The 18,874-nt window shown below is 44.1% G+C and overlaps 1 protein-coding gene across 1 annotated transcript in view; it reads left to right on the forward strand.

The window, feature by feature from the left end:
* The window catches only part of STPG1 (sperm tail PG-rich repeat containing 1), a 196,003-nt gene that overhangs the window by 11,189 nt on the left and 165,940 nt on the right, over positions 1-18,874 (forward strand). Inside the window, exon 2 of the mRNA XM_089665192.1 lies at positions 16,227-16,310. Within this exon, the coding sequence (XP_089521318.1) occupies positions 16,227-16,310 (84 nt within the window). The remainder of the gene's footprint in view (positions 1-16,226; positions 16,311-18,874) is intronic.

The following is an 18,874-nucleotide window of genomic DNA, read 5'->3' on the forward strand; positions in this document are numbered from 1 at the left end:
GATTCTGTGTCCCTGAGTAACGATTCTGTGTCCCTGAGTAACAATTCTGTGTCTGTCCCTGAGTAACGATTCTGTGTCCCTCAGTAACGATTCTGTGTCCCACAGTAACGATTCTGTGTCCCTCAGTAACAATTCTGTGTCCCTGAGTAACAATTCTGTGTCCCACAGTAACGATTCTGTGTCCCTGAGTAACGATTCTGTGTCCCTCAGTAACAATTCTGTGTCCCTGAGTAACAATTCTGTGTCCCTGAGTAACAATTCTGTGTCCCTCAGTAACGATTCTGTGTCCCTCAGTAACGATTCTGTGTCCCTGAGTAACAATTCTGTGTCCCTGAGTAACAATTCTGTGTCCCTCAGTAACGATTCTGTGTCCCTGAGTAACAATTCTGTGTCCCTGAGTAACAATTCTGTGTCCCTGAGTAACAATTCTGTGTCTGTCCCTGAGTAACAATTCTGTGTCCCTGAGTAACAATTCTGTGTCCCTGAGTAATGATTCTGTGTCCCTCAGTAACAATTCTGTGTCCCTAAGTAACAATTCTGTGTCCCTGCGTAATAATTCTGTGTCTGTCCCTGAGTAACAATTCTGTGTCCCTGAGTAACAATTCTGTGTCCCTGAGTAACAATTCTGTGTCCCTCAGTAACGATTCTGTGTCCCTCAGTAACAATTCTGTGTCCCTGAGTAACAATTCTGTGTCCCTGAGTAACAATTCTGTGTCTGTCCCTGAGTAACAATTCTGTGTCCCTGAGTAACAATTCTGTGTCCCTCAGTAACGATTCTGTGTCCCTCAGTAACAATTCTGTGTCCCTGAGTAACAATTCTGTGTCCCTGAGTAACGATTCTGTGTCCCTGAGTAACGATTCTGTGTCCCTCAGTAACGATTCTGTGTCCCTGAGTAACAATTCTGTGTCCCTGAGTAACAATTCTGTGTCCCTGAGTAACAATTCTGTGTCTGTCCCTGAGTAACAATTCTGTGTCCCTGAGTAACAATTCTGTGTCTCTGAGTAACAATTCTGTGTCCCTCAGTAACAATTCTGTGTCCCTGAGTAACAATTCTGTGTCCCTCAGTAACGATTCTGTGTCCCTCAGTAACAATTCTGTGTCTCCGAGTAACAATTCTGTGTCCCTGAGTAACGATTCTGTGTCCCTGAGTAACAATTCTGTGTCCCTGAGTAACAATTTTGTGTCCCTGAGTAACAATTCTGTGTCCCTGAGTAACAATTCTGTGTCTGTCCCTGAGTAACAATTCTGTGTCCCTGAGTAACAATTCTGTGTCCCTGAGTAACAATTCTGTGTCCCTGAGTAACAATTCTGTGTCCCTCAGTAACGATTCTGTGTCCCTCAGTAACGATTCTGTGTCTCCGAGTAACAATTCTGTGTCCCTGAGTAACAATTCTGTGTCTGTCCCTGAGTAACAATTCTCTGTCCCTGAGTAACAATTCTGTGTCCCTGAGTAACGATTCTGTGTCCCTAAGTAACGATTCTGTGGCCCTAAAGTCTCTCTGGCCCTAACTCTGTCCCTAATACAGACAGGTCTGTCTCTCTTGAATGACCGGAGGCTAATGGAGAATTGTAAGATGGCCGCAATTTATAGCTCCACCATTACACAGTGCTGGCTGGCTGGCTGCTGATTGGCTAATGCGATCACATGTCATGAATGAATGCATTATGGGTCAGCGCGCCTTGTCTGCGCGCCTTCCCAGAGATCCCCGCTCCGTCGCCACACATGTCGCCGCCATTTTTGGGAAAATTCGATTCGTGCATCTGAAGTTTGCTAATTTTCGGATTCGGCGCGAATCGAATTTTTCCTGATCTTCGAAACGAATTCCACTTCGCCATGTTCGATTCGCTCATCTCTACCAGCAACCAAATGAATTTTTATGAATGGGCAGGCTGGTTGCACTGAAGTCGATATATCGATTGACTTCAGTAAACCAATCAGTTTTTTTTTGTTCAATCACCTCCAGCAGCTATAGCCGCAAGCAGTGATCATTATATTCTGATGACTGGGAAACCTCCCGCTGTCAGAATACAATAGCGTAGAGTGAAGGATTGTGTTGATGGGGGGAATGAAGCAATTTTCTTTCCTTTCAACCTGTGGTTGAAGGAAAGAGAATTTGGTTAATCTATGGCGTGCCTTTGTTTTCAAATGAACAATTTAAAATGGTTCTAAACTTAAAAGGTTTGCTCCCTCTTCTTTAAAGGTTAAGTTCTTTTTTTAAATAACAAACATGTCTATACTTACCTGCTGTGTGCAGTGGTTTTGCACAGTGAAGCCTGGATCTTCCTCTTCTCGGGTCCCCCGCAGGCTCTCTAGGCCCCTCCCTCCTGTCGGGTGCCCCCACAGCAAGCAGCTTGCTATGGGGGCACCCACTGCTGCGTGTGCCCCCTCTCTCTCCTCATTGGTTGACTGGCTGTGATTGACAGCCAATAAGGAGGCAGAGACCCGGGATAGATGAGGCTGTCATTCACATTGCTGGATCGCGATGAGGCTCAGGTAAAGATTGGGGGGGAGGGGGCTGGGGGGCAATGCTGCACACAGAAGGTTTAGAATGCATGAAGGTAAAAATCCTTCAGCCTTCTCAACTACTTTAATTTCTTTAATTTTATTAATTTAATCTTTCATTTGAATGAAGTGTTAAGTGTTGAAAGAAGAGGGAGAGTGACAACTGGCGGCCATTATTGCATCTAAAAACAAATCTGTTTGCGATTTTCTTTTACTTCAATGATAATGGTAAACAGGACAAAAAGGGTGAATCTCCTTAACGGGGGCACAGACAGCAATAAAAACTGACAGGCGTTCTAATCCATCTCCACTCTATCCAAAACTAAAAAAACTTTTTGCCTTTATGTACCGCCTCTCTAGTTAGCTAGGGTTTTTTTTTAGTTAGAAAGGCTGAGTAGCAGCCTGAGATTAAGTTAAAGGGTCATATTTAGGTCAGGGCTGAGAGGCTGTATAGATCAGTTCCTTGTCACCTCCCCTGCTCTAGACACTTGGAGAAGATTCTAGAAGCAGAGGGTGAGGAAGGGCTGATCTGCATACTTAGGGGATCCTGACCAATCCCTAGGCAGGAGGCTTGGCATGGGGTCAGGACAGCCCTTAGGTAAAACTAAGCTTGCTCAGCAGCAGGAGCGTTTGGGTGGAAGATGTGAGGAAGGTTGAGATGCAAGAGCCTCGGAGGGGACCCAGTGAGAAGAGGCCTACCTACAGGCCAGGACCTGGAAAGGAGGATCACTCAACCTCATGGGTCCCCAGAGGGAGGACCACCTGTGGAGCCAAGGAAGGAGCCAGCCCAGCAGAAGGCCTGAAGGCAGCCACCAACCCAACCAGCTCACAGACAAGGACTGAGTGAGTAATCTTGCACCCCCTGGGCAAAACAAGGGAAGAGGGCATTCTGGTGGGAAGCCTGACTAGCTCTAAACCCGGGACTGTTACATTTAAAGTGAAGCTTTGGATCCCTTTGCCCAGAGATTCCTTCAGACAGCTGGGTAAAGGAGAGGTTTTATCTGGAGTGGTACAGCAGGAGAGGCTGGAGAGCTCTCCTAGAAGAGAATTTCCTATTTTGGACTTGTACATAGTTGCCAGGATGTTTTCCTCAGTTTACTGTTCCTTTAGTATTCCATACACCCCTTAAATACAAAAGAAGGAGGTGTAGAGGAGGAAGGAAGAAAAAGAAAGCAGAAACAGTAGAGACAGGCCTATTTAATTTGAGTGATGTCCAGTTCACAGCAGATGAATTTGCAGTGCTTAGTCAGGGGCTGAAATATGACCCTAAAAAAGCATTTGGACAAATTTGAAGCCTTTGTAGATGTGGAAAAATTTTCTAGAAAATTAAACATCAAGAATCATTTTGCTGGTAAACCTACTATAACGTGTGTATGAAATACCAATAGCGCAATGGATCTCCTATATATCAAATATTGCAGCTAGCATGTAATGTGTTCCCACATATAAATCATAAATCAAAAAAATGCAGGTCAGTACTTCAATAAAGTGCTAAAATAAATAAATATACATATGTGAATACAATCGTGCTTTGCGACAATAATGTGTGCTACATAAAATGAATATCAACACATATATAAATAAACTACATATGCCGAATAGTAATGTATCCAAATACCAAATGAATAATATAAACGGTGAATTGTCCCTTAAATGCTCCAAAATCTTCACATGTGGTAATGCGATATGCCTCCTGTGCATCATATACCATCATGCAAGTATCCCAAAACAAAAAAAAAAAACATTTATTTGTATCAAATTGCTAGTGAACTGTCCCTTTAAGACCACTGTGCTCCAAGTGAATACGTGTGGTCACTCTATTACACACATATATACACACACACACACGGTGCTCCTGTGTCACCCCTCAGTGCTTATTCACCTCCGACACACTTTTGCGCTCACCTTCTGGTTTGATTTGAATATGCAGGTCAAACTGCGCCTTTCCCTTTAACCCGGGAGGGTATGTTGGTACAAAAGCTCTCCACCTCCTTCAGCTCATCTAAGCTCCAAAACGCTCCGCAGATAAATGAAAGGCTCCATATAGTGAAGTATATCCAAAATGTATTAAACTTTTATCAAAATATGTTAAAATGCACTCACATATGTAAGTGTCCACCTGGGACACTACAGGATTCAATACTCTTTGTACAGTGTATTTTATGAATGGACTGACTCGGATCCCTCATTCAAAATGGCGTTATGTACACTTCCGGTCTACGGCTTGACGTCATCAGTGTACCCTACGCGTTACGTCACGACATGTGACTTCATCAGGAGTAGCCGATTGGATGTCAGGTTATTGGAGAAGAAAAAGCAAATAGTTGTAAGGCTAGCAGATTAAGGGGGAGGGCTTGTGATCCTTACCAGGGACTATTGTGACCAAGAAATGATGAGACTTCTTGGGGATGCTACCATTTATGTAAAACTAAAAGGGGATCCAACAAGACATTTAAAGAGGAAATGAAAAGATTGGGTGAAAAAAGTTAAAACCAAAAGGTATCCTAACAAAAAAGGAACCCAAATACCTAATTCCACAAGCTCCTAGAATCCCTATAATATATCATGTCCCTAAAGTTCACAAAAACAAGGAATTACCAACAGGACGTGAGTGGTATCTGTTATGAAATATAAAAAATAGAGTGAGCGCTCCTGTAAAACAGTAAAAGTAAGCAGCTAATAGCACTAAAGGAGATCACAACCGCCTCAAGTATAAACAAATAAAAAAAATGCTGCGCTAAAAAACAACAAGCAGAAAGTTCGATCTAAAAAGTTTGATCTTAAAATTCGTTATCAAATGTTCGTTAATTCATCGATATAATAATAAAGTGGGCACAGCTATGAGGAATCCGGAAGAAATGGCAGAAATGCACACTCACCGACAGCGCATAGGAAATGCGCATGTGTGTATTAAATTCCGCAGATATCGATCTCCCCCAGGAAGGGGTGTCATCAAACGATAGTCTGCTCTGCTCACAGGACCTCCTTAAGATCAGGATGGATCAACCGGGTAAAGACTCCCTCCAGGTGAAGGCTTCCCTCCTCTGGATGTGGTATATATTGGAAGCTGTGTCTGCTGACCCCTCAATGAGGGGCAAAAAATGGAAGAGTACCCATAGTGTAGTATGTCAAAAAATTTTATTGGTAACAAACTCAGTGCAGGGTAGGTCAGTAATGGTGCTGGCAAATGCCAAAAAACAAAGTGCAAGAAATAATGTTACTGACCCTGAATAGTAGAGTGGCCGCCAGACCTCCTCGTGGTCTGGGCGGCAATAAGGTGTCACAGGCTGTCAGTTCCTCCTGAGGCCTTTCGTGCTAAGGCACATCATCAGAGGGGATACTGACAGCTCTGTGACGGAAGCCAAATGTTCAAATAGTAAAAAACGGGAGTCGCGCATGCACACTAACTCACCTCCATTTTCGGAAAGACCAGGCAACTGCGCATGCGCGCACGGCTAGGCGCCATTTTGCCGTGGATATAAGAAACTGTCAGCTGAAGTGCATTACACATCGCTGGCAGAGCACACAGAACGGTGCATTTGAGCCAGAAACAGTGGCTCATAATCCCAGGGGAGATGATCAATGTAATAACCCCAGTTTCCATTGAAATAATACAGCCACAAGCCACTTCCCAGATAATGCAGCACCAAATTGGTGATTAAATGAGGGGAATAATACTAACATACCCACGGCATAAAAAGGTGCTCCGGGTGCTCAAGTCTGTAATCTAGTTAAAATATTGCATAGAATATACATTATTATGTACAATTATATTAACAGCCGGTCAAAGAACGGGGACAGTCTCTAATGTACAAAAATCACCACCGCCAAAAGAAAGGACCGGTTTAACTGCATTTTGAGACACCATTTTTTTGCTGAGGAAATTAAAATGATAGCTGAAATATGTTTATACGCAGCGATCTTAAGCGCATAAAAACGCTTATATGCCACTGAATAGTGGTACTCAGTCCCAGGGAGGTTATCATGGATAGCGAATCCCCCTACTTATCGGGGGAAATAACACTAATTTATCCATGGCATATAAAGGTGCTCAGGGTACAGCAATAAATAATAAACGTAATAAAAATGCACAGATACATGAATAAAAAGAAGGAAATATATTCCTATGTGAAAACACCAATAATAATTCACTAAAAACTATTCATAAAATAGTGAATAGGATAGCATAAAATGAATAGAATAGCTATAAAAATCGTAAACTAAATAAAAAGCCCATATTTGTCAATCCTAAATGTACAATTGATAAAAACCACAAAAAATGACTGAAATATATTAATGGGTGTACAGGATGCTAATTATTTGCTATAAAGCAATTAACATCGATCTCGATATTGTGTCCCCTAGGGTATAGGGTATCCAATTCATAGACCCATTTTGTTTCTGATTGTGATACGGCTCTGGTTTTATTCATGCCTCTCCAGTGTGGTGATATCAGATCAATTCCCACAAACTTAAGGGAGGAGGGATCATTATTATGGAACATTCTATAATGATTTGAAAGTGAATGTTCCCTGTAGCCCTTCTTGATGTTGGCTACATGGTCTCTTAAACGGTCACAAAGTCGTCTAGTCGTGCGCCCCACATACTGTTTATGGCATGGCCATTGGAGGAGATACACCACAAATTTACTGTTACATGAAATGAACCGGTTGATTGTGTATGGTTTCCCAGTTGTGAAAGATTCAAAGGTATTGATTCTACATTTCCTAATACCATTGTATTTACAGATGACACACTTATTACAAGGGTAAAACCCTTTTAGCTCATCAAAAAATGTAGTGCCAGTCGGGGGGTTCACTACGTAATTCACTAAGGTCGAACTTTCTGCTTGTTGTTTTTTAGCGCTGCACTTTATTTATTTGGTATCTGTTATGGACCACCTGGTGTACTCTAGCATTCCACAGGACAGGATTCCCTAGGGCGCAGAGTCTAAGCCCCAGTCCGCTTGTTCACCAGAGCCCATGATGGTGGGGATGGGCTTGGAGCGGACAGTGACCAGGTCGCGCCCCTGAGTACACCCACCTGAGGTAGAGGAATCACCAGAGGTAATGACAGGTAGAGAGCCTGGTGTGAAGAGCCAGACAGGTCTGTAGAATAGCAGCTAATACGTGTGGGTCAGATGGATGGCTGAGCAATAGCGTGGTCAGATGGGCCGGGTCGGTAACGGGCGGACAGCGTGGTACAAGACAGTAGGCACAGAGGAATCAGGTCACTTGCCGGGTCTGGTAACAGAAGTTCAGATCAGAGGGGATATCCAGAAGAGTAGCCAAACGAGCCAGAGGGTCAGGGCAGGAGAATATCAGCAAGGTCAGGTTCAAGCAAAGGTCAGCAACAGTCAGGAATCAACTCACAGATTACAGGAACAAGATCAGACCATACAGCAACTTGTGTCTGTGCAGGGCTGGTTTAAGTAGCCCGCCCTGCGCCTGACAGGCGCAGCCTAGGCCTAGTGCCTGCCCAGCGCCGTCATAGGTGACGGGTGCGCCTGGGTCCTAGTGCCCTGCTGCCTGCATGTCTTGACAGACACCTACGCATGTGCAGACCCATGCGTCGCGAAGGTCCCTCACATTGCCCCCCCCGTGGGCATCCTCCGGGTGCCCAACTGATCTCTCCTCCGTGGGTGGCTACGATGGAACTCTCGGACAAGTCTAGGGGCGTGAACATTTTGAGCTGGCTCCCAGGAATTTTCCTCAGGGCCGTAGCCCTTCCATTTTATCAGGAACTGTGTCTGGCCGCCCCTCTTCCTGCAATCCAAGATTGATTCTACCTCAAATTCCTCCTGTTCGTTGATGGTTATGGCTTCCGGGGGTTTGGATCTTCGATCAAGGAAAGGATCCGGTACTGCTGGCTTTAGTAGCGAGACATGAAACACTGGGTGCATCTTCCAGGTCCCTGGTAACGAAAGTTCATATGCCACCTCGTTAATCTTTCGTTTGACCCGAAATGGACCCATAAACTTGGGCACCAATTTCCTCGAAGGACAAGACAACTTTAAGTTGGTAGTTGCCAGCCAGACCTGATCCCCTGGTTTCAAGATTAGTTCCCCTCTTCTTTTCCTGTCAAAAGCCCTCTTACTCTCTTCTTGGACCTTCATGATTGCTTCTTGAAGCACTTTGTTATTGGCAGAAAAAAAACTCAGCATATCCTGCGTGGCAGGAACTGGACCTTCAGGAATTAGGTCGGGCAAGAATGTGGGGTGGAACCCATAATTCGCAAAGAATGGGGATTGCCCCGTCGTGGAGTGATTCGCGTTGTTGTACGTGAATTCGGCCAGTGGCAAGAGCGTCAACCAATCGTCCTGGAGGAAGGATGTATAACATCTCAAGTACTGCTCAAGTGTCTGATTTGTTCTCTCTGTCTGCCTATTGGTCTGTGGGTGGTAGGCAGACAAAAATGATAGTTGAATACCCAAAATCTCACATAACGCCTTCCAAAACTTCGAGGTAAACTGGACCCCACGGTCAGAAACGATGTCTTAGGGAATTCCCTGAAGCCTTACTATTTCCTTCACGAAAATCTTTGCTGTTTCCAGGGCAGAGGGCGTGTCCCTCAGTGGCAAGAAATGGGCCATCTTTGATAGACGATCAACAACCACAAAAATCACTGAATGGTTTTGAGATGGGGGAAGCTCCACTATGAAATCCATAGAAATCATCTGCCACGGCCGACTTGGTATAGGTAAAGGTTGTAGTGAACCCCAGGCCTTGCTTCTGGTGGGCTTGTTCCTCTGACAGATGGCGCAGGACTTTACATACTGCTCACAATCTTTGAGCATGCTCGGCCACCAGAAGGTGCGCTGGAGCAACTCTAGGGTCTTGGTGATTCCAAAATGGCCCGCTAATGGGTGATCATGACAATATCCTAGAACTGAAGTTCGGACTTCCTCGGGTACCACAACTCGCCCTTCCTTCCAAAGGAGACCCTCCTTGTTCTGTAGAGAAACCCCGGGTTGGCTTGCCATTTCCACGGTTGTAGACTGAAGTCTAGAGCGGAGCTCTGTTTGGAGGGCAAGAAAGTTCCCAGTGGACAAAATTGTGTCGGGTTTAGTGGTTTCTTCTGGATCCTCAAACATTCGGGAGAGGGCGTCCGGTTTGGTGTTCTTGGACTCGGGCCTATACGTGATGTGGAACACGAATCGGGAAAAGAAAAGTGCCCATCTAGCTTGGCGTGTTCTCAGGTGTTTGGCTGTTTGGCTGTCCTCAAGTATTCCAAATTCTTGTGGTCCGTAAAGATTAGGATTGGATGTGTGGCCCCCTCCAGCATATACCTCCATTCCTCTAGTGCCGTTTTAATGGCCAAGAGTTCCCGGTTGCCGATATCGTAATTTCTTTCGGCGGATGTAGGTTTCCTAGAAAAGAATGCCACTGGGTGGCTGAGCTCCTTGGTCCCTTTCCTCTGGGACAGGATGGCCCCTACCGCGTTCTCAGACGCATCGACCTCCAGGATGTAGGGAAGCGGGGAATCTGGATGAATCTGGATGAGAATGGGGGCCGTAGTGAACAGTTTCTTCAGGGTCTCTAATGCGGACTGTGCCTTGGGCGTCCACCGAAAATGTACCACTTGTTTGGTAAGCTGGGTGATGGGGGACACAAGGCCTGAGAAGTTCCTGATAAATCTCCGTTAGAAATTCGCAAACCCAATGAAGCGTTGTACGTCCTTTTTGTCCGTGGGCACCGGCCATTCAAGAATTGCCGAAACTTTTTGAGGATCCATCGCAACCCCCGTGGTGGAGATAATCAGCCCCAGAAATGCAAAACTGTGCTGCTCAAAACTGCATTTGTCCACCTTAGCGTACAACCCATGTTGGCGTAGACGCTCCAACACACTTCTAACATGACCCTTATGGGACTCCAGGGAAGGCGAGAAAATTAGAATATCGTCTAAGTAGACGACAACAAAAATGTCCAGGTAGTCCCTAAACACATCATTGATGAAGTGCTGGAACGTGGCTGGGGCGTTACAAAGTCCAAAGGGCATAACGAGGTACTCAAAGTGCCCAAATCGAGTACGAAACTAATCCCCCTCTCTTATGCAGACCAGGTTATACGCGCCCCTCAAGTCTACCTTAGTAAACAGTACCGCTGACTTTAACCTCTGGAAAAGCTCTGGGACCAAAGGGAGGGGATAGCGGTTCTTAACCGTAATTTTATTTAAGTCCCGGTACTCTATGCATGGTCTTAAGGACTTGTCTTTCTTCTCCACGAAAAAGATTCCAGCACCGGCTGGCGAAGTGGAGGGCCGAATGAACCCCTTCTGTAGGTTTTCATCTATGTATCACTTCCTTGCATTCCAGATTGAAAGAATACCTAGATATACTGTATACCTACAACTTCTGGCTAGGTTGGGACCCTCTTACCTTGAAAGATAGTAGAGATGTAATTAATCAAATACGACATGTACAGGTAAATGAATTTAGCATATTGGTTACCAGTGACATTGAGTCATTACAGTGAAGGAAATAAATATTTGATCCCCTGCTGATTTTGAATGTTTGTCCACTCACAAAGAAATGATCAGTCTAAAGATCGAATGGTAGATGTATTGTAACACTGAGAGACAGAATAGCAACAAAAAATTCAAAAGAAATGCATGTCTAACAAATGATGCACTGATTTGCATGTTCATGAGGGAAATGAGTATTTGATCCCCTTCACAAAGCATGACTTAGTACTTAGTGGCAAATCCCTTGTTGGCAATCACAGAGGTCAGACTTTTCCTGTAGTTGGCCACCAGGTTTGCACACATCTTAGGAGGGATTTTGTCCCACTCCTCTTGGCAGATCCTCTCCAAGTCATTAAGGTTTGATGGCTGATGTTTGGCAAATCTAACTTTCAGCTCCCTCCACAGATTTTCAATGGGATTAAGGTCTGGAGACTGGCTCGGCCACTCCGGGACCTTAATGTGCTTCTTCTTGAGCCACTCCTTTGTTGCCTTGGCAGTGTGTTTTGGGTCATTGTCATGCTGGAACACCCATTCACGACCCATTTTCAATGCCCTGGCAGAGGGAAGAAGGTTCTCACCCAAGAAGGTCCATCGTCCGTTTGATGCAGTGCAGTTGTGCTGTCCCTTTAGCAGAAAAACACCCCCAAAGCAGAATGTTTCTACTACCATGTTTGACAGCTGGGATGGTGTTCTTGGGGTCATAGGCAGCATTCCTCCTCCTACAAACACGGCAAGTTGAGTTGATGCCAAAGTGCTCGATTTTGGTCACATCTGATCACAACACTTTCAACCAATCCTCCTCTGCATCATTCAGATGTTCAGTGGCAAACTTCAGAGGGGCCTGGATATGTGCTTTCTTGAGCAGAGGGACCTTGCAGGCACTGCAGGATTTCAATCCTTGTCAGCGTAGTGTTTTACCAATTGTTTTCTTGGTGACTGTGGTCCCAGCTGCCTGGAGATCATTGAAAAGATCCTCATGTGTAGTTCTGGGATGATTCCTCACTGTTCTCATGATCATTAACACTCCACGAGGTGAGATCTTGCACCAGACCTAGGGAGACTGACAGCTGTTTTGTGTTTCTTCCATTTGCGAATGATTGCACCAACTGTTTTAACCTTCTCACCAAGCTGCTTGGCCATAGTTTGGTAGCCCAGTCCAGCCTTGTTTAGGTCTACAATCTTGTCCCTGACATCTTTGGACAGCTCTTTGGTCTTTGCCATGATGGAGAGTTTGGAATCTGATTGTTTGATTGCTCCTGTGGACAGGTGAGATTAGCAGCACTCCCTTTAAGAGACTGCTTCTAATCTCAGCTTGTTACCTGTATGAAAGTCACCTGGTAGCCAGGCTGAATGATAGGGGATCAAATACTTATTTCCCTCATGAACATGCAAATCAGTGCATAATGTGTTAGACATACATTTCTTTTGAATTTGTTGTTGCTATTCTGTCTCTCAGTGTTACAATACACATACCATTTGATTTTTAGACTGATTATTTCTTTGTGAGTGGGCATTCAAAATCAGCAGGGGATCAAATACTTATTTCCTTCAATGTATATGCCAATATCAAACAGGCAAATGTACTTTTGGCCACAAAGTGGGCCCTAGAATCTTTTTCTACCATTATCCCGACTCAAATAGAACATATCCTGGAGGATCTAGACATGGAAATGCAAAATAATTATTTTTGCTTTAAGGATATATTCTATAACCAAATCAAAAGGAGTGGCCATGGGAGCTCCTAGTATAGCCAGCATTTTCTTAACAAATAGGAACATGAAAGTATCTACATGAGGGAATGGAGAGGCCTTAAGCTCTATAAAAGATTTATAGATGACATAATGAAAAAAAATGCAGATTTTTGACAAAATTGTCCTGGGCAGAATGTGGTTAAAGTAATTTTAGAAATTATTAAGTGTGCTGGGCTCAATACAATATTTATTTTGAACACAACGATGTAGTTGTCCTTTGAATGCAGGTTTTATTTTTAAAAATACAAGTCTCTTGCTGTAGAGCATAGCCCAGATTTGGAGAGGGAGGAACAGTACAAGGAGCCATTGAATTGTGCTGTATATGTTAACAAGAAAAATGCTGATAGGAGACAAGAGCAGAATTACACAGGGATGGGTTCATCAGTCTGCTGCTTCTCCTTTTACTGTCCAGTTACAGGCTGAACACAGTACCACTACATATCTTCTGTATGCTGTTGCCAGTATCTGTTCTTGTTCTGTGTACGGATGCTGCGCAGTTGCATCTCTTGTTCTGTATGCTGGTTGCAATTTTCAGTAGGTTGTAAGCTTTTACTAGCAGGGACCTCCTAACCCTTCGTATTATAATACTAGTAATAATAAAAAAATGTTGTGTCATAGTATCACTTCTATATCCTTGAAGTGATTCTTGGCATCTGTGTAACTTCAAAATACTCTATAATAATAATAATTTCCTGCATGTGTTCATCAACTTCTTCTTTACTGTAGGCATTTGTAAGTCCCTTTCCCCCTTAAACAGTCACAACGTGTCATTTCCTTATCAACCTCGAAACCACCCTTTCTCAACCCTTTTAACATAGGGGAACCCGTGAAAAAAGAATATGGTTTTGGGGAACCCCTGCTAATAATTACTATAGCTACAGCTCAGTGTGCAGTACATTAGTGTAATGGTCACTGAGAAGAATGTCCCCTACATTTGTGGTCAGTGGGAAGAATCCCCCTCTTGCAGATGGCTAAAAAGATCATTGGTATCTGTGGAAGCTTAAATGAGAGGCAGAAACTGTTCCTTGCTGAAGCAACTCCAAGCAACCTCTGAAGGAAACATATGTTAAGATTATCTTATGTAGTCAGTTTAGATGCATATAGTAATTTGTTGATTTCTTCTTTAACCTCTTGCTGACCACATAACACATACCGGTATGTATGGCAACAAGGATGGTTAAAACATCCACATGCCACACATATGCGTTTGTGGGGCAGGCGGGTGACACTTCCTTCATGTTTCCCTCCTCGTTGGGCACCAAGTGTGGGTCACATAGGAGGCCTACCTTGGGTTGGGTTCTTCTGGACTACGCTAGGTACCTATAACTGGATAACTTTACTTCACACATAAGGGGTACCTTTACTCTGTGCTGTTTTCACCAATACCCCTGTCAGGGAATACTCAACTTCTACACTTACCATGTATACTTGCACAACAACTGTTCTCCAGTTACTCTTGGGTCATCATGTAAATGTACAGTACATCTTCTCACTGTAGCTTGCAATTAGGCCAGCCATGCCAAACACTGACCACAGCCACCTGTCCAGCATTTCCCATTATTGGTCCCGGTAGCAGCATGGAACACCGCAGTGCACAAAGCGCGGGCTCCAATGTGCACTTTACTTTAACTCATGATCTTCCATACCTCGGTATAGCATGGGGACTTCTGCAGTGTAGTTCTGTTCTGATTGCTATGGGAGATAGAATGCAGCGTAGGGAGTGCCGACGACATCTCCCTTGTGGCTAGAAGCAATTCCACCTATAATAGGTACACATTTCCAACAGGCTGCTTGCTGGCTGTACCTTCGTTGCTCATGATAACCATGTGTATAACTTGCATTAAGGTGACTCTTAACATGTTAACTCCTCATACCCCATATGCTAGTGACCCAAGCTGTAGAAGAAGTATGTGACAGTACCGGTTACTTGTAGTGCACCCCTTTTTTTCTTCTGACCAGGCAGAAGGCACCGTTTCAACATTTTACTGTAGAAAATCACACCCCGTACAAAACAGTCCAAAGCAGACAAGACAGTCCAGCAGAACTTCAGTAAAACAGTAATTATGTCTAAGTCCCTAGTCTCTACTGCTAACCAGGCTATGTGTTGCCCCCATTGTACCTGTAGAGGTAGAATCCATGCTCTGATGTCTTTGGGGTGAACGCCAGGTTGGATGGCTCTCACATTCTTTGGGCTCCTAAGTGGCTGTACTTCTCACGGGGCACAGCTGATGGACCAGCTGCAAGGCTCTTGGGCTTTTGCCGGGGGGAAATAGGGAAGAAGGCATCCCTGGACATGGCCCACTATCCCTTTTTATACATAAAAAGGTTTGGACCCAAAGATCCTGCCAAAATAACAAAGAATTGGGAAAGGCATAAACCCTATTCCTCCTGTCTGGGGCAGGACTTATCTAACTAATTTCAACCTGCTTACACACCCACTGAAGCTGAGGTTTCTCAGAGTGTGCAGGCAGGCTGCTAATCTTGAGACGGATGTGACAGCCAATTGCAGTGGTCATGTAAACTGGAGGTTCACCCCCCACACCTCATGTCACAGTTGAACGGACATAGCAAGGAAGGGGTTAAAAACTAATATGTGTGGTGAGGGTTGGGCGGGCAGCACCAAGCAATTCCTGTTGCTACATACCCACTAAGTAACTTTACAGAGTCCCTGAAGTAACATGAAATCCTGGGGTACACTATAAAGGAAATTGCAAACAGGTCTTGCAAGATTATAGTTTACCTTGCTTATAGTTTACTCTTTAGTTCCACACCATCCTGCTACCTGGACATACCAATTGGGCAACATGTGTGACTTTACTAAGAAATACAAAGCCACAAGTGTGGGGAAGGAGTGGTGCTAGTCACTTTTTCTAACTACACTGGTGCTCTACAAAAGGTACTGAATATGAGTGTAGGAACCTTGAGACACCTACTATTCGAGGACAGGATACAACTTAAATTGGCTTTCACCTGAATGCATTAATGCTTACCTGTCCCACCACCCACACTACCAGTCTTTGATCTCCTGTAGAGCTAAGGCCCTATTCACAATCCGCGTAGCAGAAATGCATGTTCCCACTCACATTTCTTTTTTCTGATTTCCTCGCTTTTCCGCATGACACACATAGGGCAGGCCATTCTCTTTTACATGGGTATTTTGTCGTGCGGCAATCATTCAAAATCACACTGTTTTTAGGGTGCCAGTAAGGATGACTCGCACCCAAATGCCTGTTGAGCTTTTTGCTGAGATTTTAGCACAATGTGCCCTCGATTCCAAATCGCTAAGTGTGAATGGGTCCTTAGCTATCTGCAAAATGTACCCTTTTCTTGACATGCAGTCTTTTTTTAAGTTTTTTTTTTTATTTATGTACTGTATATAGTGACAGATTCACTTTATCACCACAAGGGTTAATTTATAGAAATGTCTGAAAAATAATTACATACTGATAAAATGTAAAATGATGTGTACACCTATTTGATTTAAATAGATTGTAACTTTTTTGCACAGGCATGATGTCATCTCGTGTAAGAACTCAAAGTAAGAGGAGCACAAAGAAGAAAAACCACCTATGGGAAGAACACTTGCAGAGAGGTAATATATTAAACAAATAATTTTTCATTCTCCTTTAAAGCATTTTCTGGACAAATTCAGAAAAGCCTTTACAATTGTCTGGCAGTAGTTCCCTTTAAAACTATTTATGCTTCATTCTTGCAAGCATTTGCGCCAGTTTCTATAATAGTACCAACATGTGCGGCAAATTTAATAGTTCTAAGAACTGCCACTTTAGAAACCTGTCGCTGTAGCTGCAACAAATTCCTGAAAAAATATCACCAGTTCACAGATTAGAAAATGGACAGTAATTAAGACTGGCACTTAGCTGGCATGCAAAGAGATGCTAGTGGGCAAATCTGTATGCTGGGAAGCTGTCATGAATACAGAGGGGGTACAGGGGTAAAAGAAACAATAGATATCCTGGTAAGCTGTAGAAGAGTGCAAACAGTATGATTATACACTGCTCAAAAAAATGAAATGAACAATTTTTAATCAGAGTATAGAATCAAGTCAATTAAACTCTTTGGATATTGATCTGGTCAGTTAAGTAGTGGGGAGTTGTTAATCAGTTTCAGCTGCTTTGGTGTTAATTAAATTAACAACAGGTGCACTAGATGGGCAACAATGAGACGACCTCCAAAACAGGAATGGTTTTACAGGTGGAGGCCATTGATATTTTTTTCCCTACTCGTCTCTTCTGACTGTTTTTCACTAGTTTTGCATTTGGCTAGGGTCAGTGTCACTACTGGTAGCATGAGGTGATACCTGGACCCTACAGAGGTTGCACAGGCAGTCCATCTCCTCCAGGATGGCACATCAATACATGCCATTGCCAAAAGGTTTTCTATGTCTCCCAGCACAGTCTTAAGAACATGGAGGAGATTCCAGGAGACAGGCAGTTACTCTAGGAGAGCTGGACAGGGCCGTCGAAGGTCCTTAACCCATCAGCAGGACTGGTATCTGCTCCTTTGAGCAGGAAGGAACAGGATGAGCACTGTCAGAGCCCTACAAAATTGCCTCCAGCAGACCACTGGTGTGAATGTCTTTGACCAACAATCAGAAACATGAGGGCGGCCTGAGGGCCCAACGTCCTCTAGTGGGCCTTGTGCTCACTGTTTGGCCCTATCGAGATCGATTGGCATTTGCCATTGAACACTAGAATTGGCAGGTCCACCACTGGTGCCCTGTGCTTTTCACAGATGAGAGCAGGTTCACTCTGAGCACATGTGACAGACGTGGAAGGGTCTGGAGAATCCATGGAGAATGTTATGCTGCCTGTAACATTGTTCAGCATGACCTTTTTGGTGGTGGATCAGTGGTGGTCTAGGGAGGCATATCTATGGAGGGATGCACAGACCTCTACAGGCTATACAATGGCACCCTGACTGCCATTGGGTATCAGGATGAAATCCTTGGACCCATTGTTAGACCCTACGCTGGTGCAGTGGGTCCTGGGTTGCTCCTGGTGCACGATAATGCCCAGCCTCATGTGACGAGAGTATGCAGGCAGTTCCTGGAGGATGAAGGAATTGTTACTATCAAATGGCCCCCCATGCTTGTCTGACCTAAATTCAATAGAGCACCTCTGGGATATCATATTTCGGTCCAGCTGATGCCGCCAGGTTGCACCTCAGACTGTCCAAAAGCGCAGTGGTGCCCTGGTCCAGATCTGGGAGGAAATACCCCAGGACACCATCCGTCATCTCATTAGGAGTCATTAGGAGCATGCCCGACATTTTCAGGCATGCATACAAGCACATGGGGGCCATACAAACTACTGAGTACCATTTTGTGTTGCTGCAATGAAATTTCAGCAAGATGGACTAGCCTGCTGCATATTTTTTTCAATTTAATTTTCTGGGTGTCTTTGAATTCAGTCCTCTGTAGGTTGATAATTTTAATTTCCATCAAATGATGGGGCATCATTACATTCCTAACACATTACGCAGTCCATATCAGTATAGTTATCCACCATTTTATTTTTTCCCATTGAGATCTGATGTGTATTCAAAGTGTTCCTTTATTGTTTTTGAGCAGTGTAGACATGGCAGGAAGTGTTTGGGGACAAGGACTGGTCAGTGCCTGCATAATTTTACTTAACCATCAGTGGCATATAATTATATCAACAAAACAGCACTGATTAACCCCTTCACGCCGACGCCTCCCGGCCCTTTAAGGGTTTCAGAAGCCGGGAGGCGGGGTTTAGGGTCATGTGACCGCCATGACACGCCGTCACGGTGGTCACATGATTGGGAAAGGTCCCAATCGAAAGAGGAGATCGGGACCTTTCCGTGAGTACCGGACATATGTGCTGGGAGCGCGCTCTGAGCACATATGTTCTTTTTCAATAGAATGCAAATGTGCGGACACTCGGCGTCTAGGCTCAGACGCCAGGAGGCAGCACATTTGCGTTCAGCCGGCATGAAGATGTTAACCAATAAATGAACAATCTGTAAATCCTTAAGTGAAAATTTTTTGTACAAATGAAACATGCAAACGAAAAAAAATATACAAAAATGTCCAATGGTGTATAGTTCTTCAACACAATCAAAAATTATTTATACTAATGAACTCGTATGGCTACATAAAACTACCTAATACCA

Source organism: Staurois parvus, unplaced genomic scaffold (genome assembly GCF_062004578.1).
Source record: "Staurois parvus isolate SC_StPar_1 unplaced genomic scaffold, SC_StPar_1.0 ptg002140l, whole genome shotgun sequence".
Lineage (NCBI taxonomy): Eukaryota > Metazoa > Chordata > Amphibia > Anura > Ranidae > Staurois > Staurois parvus.